The following is a 7,433-nucleotide window of genomic DNA, read 5'->3' as shown; positions in this document are numbered from 1 at the left end:
TTGAGGGATTTCAGGGATAGAGTATGCCACGGCAGAGCTCAGAAGGCGACCCCCCACGATTTTCAAACTTCGCCTCGACTATTCCCATTTCATATTTCAGCTTTCACTGCGGGGAACTGCAAGAAATTTTAAGTTCTCTGCATTTCTAGTTTCGCCATTACGGAAAGGACGCATTTTTAGATTTTTTTAAAAAAATGGCAACTTCACCCAAACCCATTTCAAAGTGTCATTTAGTGTTGTGCTCCTGACGGTCCGTGGGGGCTGAAATCATGCCATTTCTCTTTTACGAATTTATGGTGCAAGAATTCATTGCTCACTTTACTTAACGAGTTGCTAGGTAACGGCGAATGCTGAGAGCCAGTGTCCCTTGGAGACAGTTTGTTGGTGATCAGCAGGAAAAGGTAGCATCGGGGAGGAGAAGGAGTCAGAGAGCACTGCGGCTGAGATGTGAACCCAGGGGACGTGGAGATGGATATCGCAGGGCTGAGGTTGTCACATTCAAAAGTAAAATTCATTGGGACTGAACCGGGGGAACTGCACCAGGAGACAATCACCCTGCAAAATATCAGCAGCGGCCCCAAAAAGGTTGTGGTCCGGCCAACCAAGCACAAGGTAAGCGCAGCCGGGCTCCCAGGAGCCGCCTTCAGGGTGACTGTTCTTCAACAGACACAGGAGGGGAAGCTGGGGTTCACTGGACATCAGCTGAGGGCTCTTCGACCCATCCTCCCGTTTCCTTGGGGAATGTTTGCACTGGCCAGTCTCTGGTCTCTGCTGAAGTTTGGAAGTGGAAGGAATGTTCCAACAAAGTTGTGATTCCAGGGTTCTGGCTGCCTGGCTGTAGGCTCTCTGTTTTGGTCTGCTCTGGTGGCCCCAGACATTATGCTTCTCTTATTATCTGTGTCTCCAGTCGTTTAGTTGGAGGCGAGGGCTAATACTGCGGGGAGCTGAATGGACGGGACAGGTGTGGTAGGTGAGGTTAAGAAGAGAATAATGCAATATAATAAAACATGAGTCGGATCGAGAAGAGACAATTCAGCTCCACGAACCTGCTCAGAGACAAAATAAAAGACTGTAGATGCTAGAATCCAATGTAGACAAGCAGGAGACTGGAAGAACACAACAAGCCAGGCAGCCTCAGGAGGTAGGGAAGTCAACATTTCAGGTGTAACCCTCTTTCAGGACTGGGGGTGGGTGTAAAGGGAGCTGCAGATAAAGGGGGTTGGGGGGTGCAGGGTGGTGAGGTGGGGATCGGTGAACACAGGTAGAGGGTACGGTCTGGTTGGTCAATGGGAGGAATGAATCCAGTTGGTGGCAAGAAGGAAGGGTCGATGAGAAGAATAGCAGGGAGAGGGGGAGGGGCTGGGAAGGGAGTCAGGATACGGAACGGGAGGTTATTTGAGTCCTTCGAACTGTAGGCTGCCCAGGTGGAAGATGAAGTGTTGTTCCTCCAATTTGTGGTCTGACTCACTGTGGCAATGGAGGAGGCCAAGGATGGTCATGATTAGGTTAGATTAGGTTCCCTACAGTATGGAAACAGGCCCATCCGCCCAACAAATCCATATATACCCTCCAAAGAGCAACCCATCCAGACCATTCCCCTATCCTATATTTACCCTTGACTAATGCACCTAACACTATGGGCAATTTAGCATGGCCAACTCACTTGACCTGCACATCTTTGGATTGTGGGTGGAAACTGGAGTACTCGGAGGAAACCCATGCAGATGCAGGGAGAATGTTCAAACTCCACACAGACAGTTGCCCAAGGCAGAAATCAAACCTTGGTTCCTGGCATTGTGAGGCAGCAGTGCTAGCCATTGAGCCACAGTGGTGCCCTTCATGTCAGATAGGGAGTGGGAACGGGAGTTAAAATGGGTGGTGACTGGGAGGTCCGGTTGGCCCCTGCGAGCCGGCTGAGGTGCTTGGTGAAACATGCCCTTAGTTTGCGTTTGGTCTACCCGACGTGGAGGAGACCACAGTGGGAGCACCGGATACAGTAAATTAGGTTGGAGGAGAGGCAGGTGAACCTGGAAGGACTGTTTGGGGCCCTGGATGGAGGTGAGGGGGGTGCTGTACCAGCAGGTTTTGCATCTTTTATGGTTGCAGGAGAAAGTATCTGCGGGTGGTGGGGAGAGTGACACGAACCAAGGATTGGTGAAGGGACTGGTCTTTGCAGAAGGCAGAGAGGGTGGGGAGGGGAAGATGTTCTTGGTGGTAGGGGCTAGTTGGAGTTGGCAGAAATGTTTAAAGATGATATGTTGGATGCGGAGACTGGGTTGGTAGGTCAGGATAAGGGGGATCCTGTCTTTATTGTGTTTGGTGGGGGCGGGGTTTAGAACAGTGGAGAGGGGAATGGAGGAGGTGTGGTGGAGGGCTGTCTGGATGATAGTGGGGAAAACGCACGTTGTTCAAAATAGATGGACATCTTGGATGCTTTGGAGTGGGATGTCTCCTCATCTGAGCAGATGTAGTAGAGGCGGAGGAATTGGGAGAATGGGATGGAGTTCTTGATAAATACTAGGTGGAAGGCGGTGTAATCCAGATAGTTGTCAGAATCTGTGGGTTTATAGTAAACATCTGTCTGGAGACTGTTGCTGGAGATGGAAATGGAGAGGTCAAGAAAGGGGAGTGAGGTATCTGAGTTGGACCAAGTGAATTTGAAGATAGGATGAAAGTTGTGGGTGAAGCTGATGAACTGCCCCAGCTCAGCCTGGGTGCAGAATGCTGCATCGATGCGGTCATCGATGTAATGGTGGAAGAGTTGTGGCACAGTGCCTGTGTAGGTACTGAAGAGGGACTGTTCAACATAGCTGACAAAGAGGCAAGTGTAGCTGGGGCCCATCTGAGTGCCCATGGCCACCACCTGGATTTGGAGGAAATAGGAGGAGTTAAAGGAAACGGTATTAAGGGTGAGGACCAGTTCGGCGAGGCAGAGGAGGGTATGGATGGAGGGGGACTAGATAGGTCTGTTGGAAAGGAAGAAGCTGAGGGTCTGAAGGCCATCTTTATGGGGTATGGATGTGCGTAAGGACTGCACGTCCATTGTGAAGAGAAGGCGCTGGGGGCCAGGAACTGGATGTTACTGAAGAGATGGAGGGCGTGGTTGGTGTTGCGGATGTCGGTGGGAAGTGCCTGAACCAAGGGGAATAGGATGGAGTTGAGGTAGGACGAAATGAGTTCAGTCGGGCAGGAGCATGTGGAGACGATGAGTTGGCCAGGGTAGTTGGGTTTGTGGATCTTGGGGAGCAAGTAAAAGCGGGCAGTGCGGGGCTGGGGGACTATGAGATTGGAGGCAGTGGAAGGGAGATCACTGGAGGCAATGATGGCATTGACAGTGCAATTGATTTTGGCGTGATGAGTCACTGTGGGGTCGTGGTCAAAGGAGAGGTAGGATGTGGTGTTGGAGAGTTGGCATTTGGCCTCTGTGACATAGAGGTCCATTCTTCAGACTGCCAGCACCCCGCCTTTGTCAGCGGGTTTCATGGTGAACCGAAGGTTGGTGTGGAGAGAGTGGAGTGCTGCACTTCGACAAAAACTCCCAACCTTCCTCTGACATCCCATTCTCCTGCCTCCAGCCTTCCCACCCAACTGGTCACCCCTTGTCAGCCTTGTACCAGCCCTCGGCGTCTTCATTGCTGACTGCCAATGTGACATCAGCAGCCTCAATTTCTTCACCCCCTCACCTATTCCATTCTCACCCCTTCCGAACGTGCAGTGCTCTACACTTTCCGCACCAACCCTCGGCTCACCATTAAACCCGCTGCTCCCCTTTATCTGCAGTTTCCCTTACATCACCCAGTCCTGAAAAAGGGTTACACCTGAAACGTTGACTTCTCCACCTCCTGATGCTGCCTGGCTTGCTGTGTTCTTCCAGCCTCCTGCCTGTCTTCCCCTAGATGTTAGAGATTTGAGATATTACAAGGGATTTATTGTAGATTTATTAAGATGTATTTCTGTGTTTCTATACAAGAAAACTAGGAAAAATTGGGGTAATTACATTAAAAGATCAGAGATTATGAAGTGATAGGACTGATCAAGTATTAACTATTGTAAGTGAATAAAAAGTTAAGTGTTAATAAACTAGATTAGATTACTTACAGTGTGGAAACAGGCCCTTCGGCCCAACAAGTCCACACCGCCCCGCCAAAGCGCAACCCACCCATACCCCTACATCTACCCCTTACCTAACACTACGGGCAATTTAGCATGGCCAATTCACCTTACCTGCACATCTTTGGACTGTGGGAGGAAACCGGAGCACCCGGAGGAAACCCACGCAGACACGGGGAGAATGTGCAAACTCCACACAGTCAGTCGCCTGAGGCGGGAATTGAATCCGGGTCTCTGGCGCTGTGAGGCAACAGTGCTAACCACTGTGCCACCGTGCCGTCCCAAACTAATTCCAGTAACTTTGAGGTCTAGAAAGAGGTGCTTTGTCTTCTGGTTGACAAGTGGTTGAAATAATCACACCAAGTATGAATGCAAAAGAGCTCTTTTGTTTAATTTCAAGTTGCCATGCTGCATGCTCAGAGACTGCTTAAATTGGTGCTGTGTTCCATAAAAGCCTTAACTTTCCAGTGCAGCCGTGAATATAACCCACTGGAATCCTGACACATATAACTGATTCCTGGCTACTCAATTACTAGCTTTTTACAGACAATATGCAAAATGAAACCGTCATTCTTTCTTTGAAATGTAATGCACATATCTTTATGACTGCAGTATTTCAATCATTAACTATCCTAAACTAATGTATTATTAAGTTATTTATTGGCTTACTTTTTTGGGGAAAAAAATAATTTTTTCATAGTCTGTTACAGCATGAATTCTTATAAATAGCTTTGGTGGTAAAATATTGTTCCTGCATCTTGTAGATATGGCATTTGATATTCTCAGTGGTGAGTTGGTGATGTGTGTATTATTTCTGATATTGCAGAAGCCATGCTCTCTGTTGCTAATGTTGTCTCGCCGATGTTGATATTTCTGGCATCATTGATCACCAGCATTCTGATTTACCAGCTCAGATATAGGTCAAATATGGACTTTCTTTCCATTTGCTTCCCAGTTTCCGGCTCATTTATTATGAACTTAGAGTCATAGAATCATAGAGCTGTACAGTATGGAAGCAGACCCAACTCATCCATGCTGACCAGATATCCTAAATTAATCTACTCCCATTTGCCAGCTTTTGGTCCATGTCCCGCTGAACCCTTCCTATTCATATACCCACCCAGATACCTTTTAAATGTTGTAATTGTACCATCCTCCACCACTTCATCCATACACACACCACTCTCTGCTTGAAAACGTTGCTCTTTAGGTCCCTTTTAAATCATTCCCCTCTCACTTTAAACCTCTGGTCTCTAGTTTTGGACTTCCACATCCCGGGGAAAAGATCTTTGCTATTCACCCAATCCATTCTCTCATGATTTTATGAACCTCTATAAAGTTACCCCTCAGCCTCCATTGCTCCAAGGAAAGTAATTCCAGCCTATTCACCCTCTCTCTATAGATCAAACCCTCCAACTCTGGGAATATCGTTGTAAATCTTTTCTGATCCTTTTCAAGTTTCATAACATCCTTCATATAGCAGGGAGATTAGAATTGCATGCAGTATTCCAAAAGTGGTCTAACTAATATCCTGTACAGCCGCAACATGATATCTCAACCCCCTTACTCAATGCTCTGACCAATAAAGGAAAGCAGACCAAACGCCTTCTTCACTATCCTGTCTACTTGTGACTCCACTTTCACAAAACTATGAACCAGCAGTCCAAGATCTCTTTGTTCAGCAGCACTGCCCAGGACTTTACCATTAAGTGTATAAATCTGCTGAAAAGTTGTATAAGTCTCTGCAGTTGTTCCTTGGCCAGTTTGTGTGTAGGTGTGCTTGGTAGTGAAACTAAGGGTCTGAGGGGGATGTCTGGTTTATGCACCTTGGGGAGTTTGTAAAAAAGCTGAATTAGTTTAGGAATGGATGAACCCGTGCTATCCACTCAGCTTAGATATTCCCCAACAACCTCAGAAACAACGATGAAATCATGGTTTCCTATGACATTACAGCACTGTTTACCTCCATTGACATACCACTGGTGAAAGAAACACTTGCAGTATGACTGAAGGAATCAGAAATGCTGACCCTCAACAGCACCGTCAGTAAGGACCATACATACAAATTACTGGACTTATGCCTCACCACTCACTTTGTCTTCATTGGCCAAGTATATCAACAAATCAACGGCACACTTATGGGATCTCCTATATCAGGACTCAGAACAGAAGCAGTCATGCAAAGACTGGAAAGCACAGTCCTCCCCATAATCCAACTCAAACCATGAGCCTGTTATGTGGATGACACATTTGTCATCATAAACACGCAAAGTTAGAGGAAATGCACTATCTCATCAACAAATTCACTAGAGAGGTGGAAAACAACAATCAACTCCCATTTCTAGATATCATGGTCGAATGAAGGACCAGCAGAGAATTCCCAACCAAAGTGCATAGGAAGGCTACCAACACAGACCAAATTCTCAACTACAACAGCAACCAGCCCAATGTCCACAAACAGCGCTGTGTCAGGGCATTACTTAAATGAGCTACTACGTAGTGCAGCACACTAGAACTACACAAGAATGAGGACGAATGCCTATACAAACAATAGATACTCCAAAACTTCACCCGCCAATGCCTATCAGACAGACAACACCAGAAGGACACTGCACACCCCAATACACTGGTCACCCTATTCTATATCAAGAACCTATCAGAAATGACAACCAGACTGCTACAACTACTCGGAATCATGGCAGCACACCAATCCACAGCCATACTACTCCAACTACTCACACGCTCGAAGGACCCCCATACCCATAACATGCAGGACCAACATGATATACAAAACTCCATTAAACGATTGCCACAAACATTATATTAGCCCAACTGAAAAAAAGCTAGCAACCTTGATACATGAACACCAACTAACAGCCTACAACAGGATCAATTCTCCCTAATCTCAGTACATGCAGACAAAGAAGACCAACAGTTTTACTGGGACAACAAGCTGAAAAGAACATGCGCGGGAATTCTTAGAGGCCTGGTTTTCAATCTGCAATGCCATCAACAAGCATGTTGACATAGATCCCACCTACAAGCCACTGCAGAGGAAAACCGGAAGTGATACCACCCACTTTAACAGAGCGGGCATATAAATATCAAGTAGAGTAGAACAACAATACTTCACGGAAGTCACACTGATGATGTTACCTAGCATGGTGAAGAAATGTTTGCATGACAACCCACCAGCTCAGTGAGCTAACTGACAACCACCACATCCACAACCCGATTTCTTTTTACTTTCTCTCATTTGCCCTGTTGTTGCACTGGTGACTCATCTGTCATTTTCTTCCTTTGTTCTGCAATTGTTTTCCCAG

At 46.9% G+C, this 7,433-nt stretch overlaps 1 protein-coding gene across 1 annotated transcript in view; it reads left to right on the top strand.

The window, feature by feature from the left end:
* LOC122555067 (cilia and flagella-associated protein 47-like) overlaps window positions 1–7,433 on the top strand; it is a 497,478-nt gene continuing 490,045 nt past the window's right edge. The window contains 1 exon segment of the mRNA XM_043700727.2: window positions 1–612. Coding sequence (XP_043556662.2) covers window positions 469–612 — 144 coding nt within the window. The 5' untranslated portion in view covers window positions 1–468.

This window comes from Chiloscyllium plagiosum, unplaced genomic scaffold (genome assembly GCF_037043375.1).
Source record: "Chiloscyllium plagiosum isolate Xiang-an unplaced genomic scaffold, Cpla_swu_hap1 HiC_scaffold_12, whole genome shotgun sequence".
Taxonomy (NCBI): domain Eukaryota; kingdom Metazoa; phylum Chordata; class Chondrichthyes; order Orectolobiformes; family Hemiscylliidae; genus Chiloscyllium; species Chiloscyllium plagiosum.
This window is presented reverse-complemented; position numbering and strand designations above follow the sequence as displayed.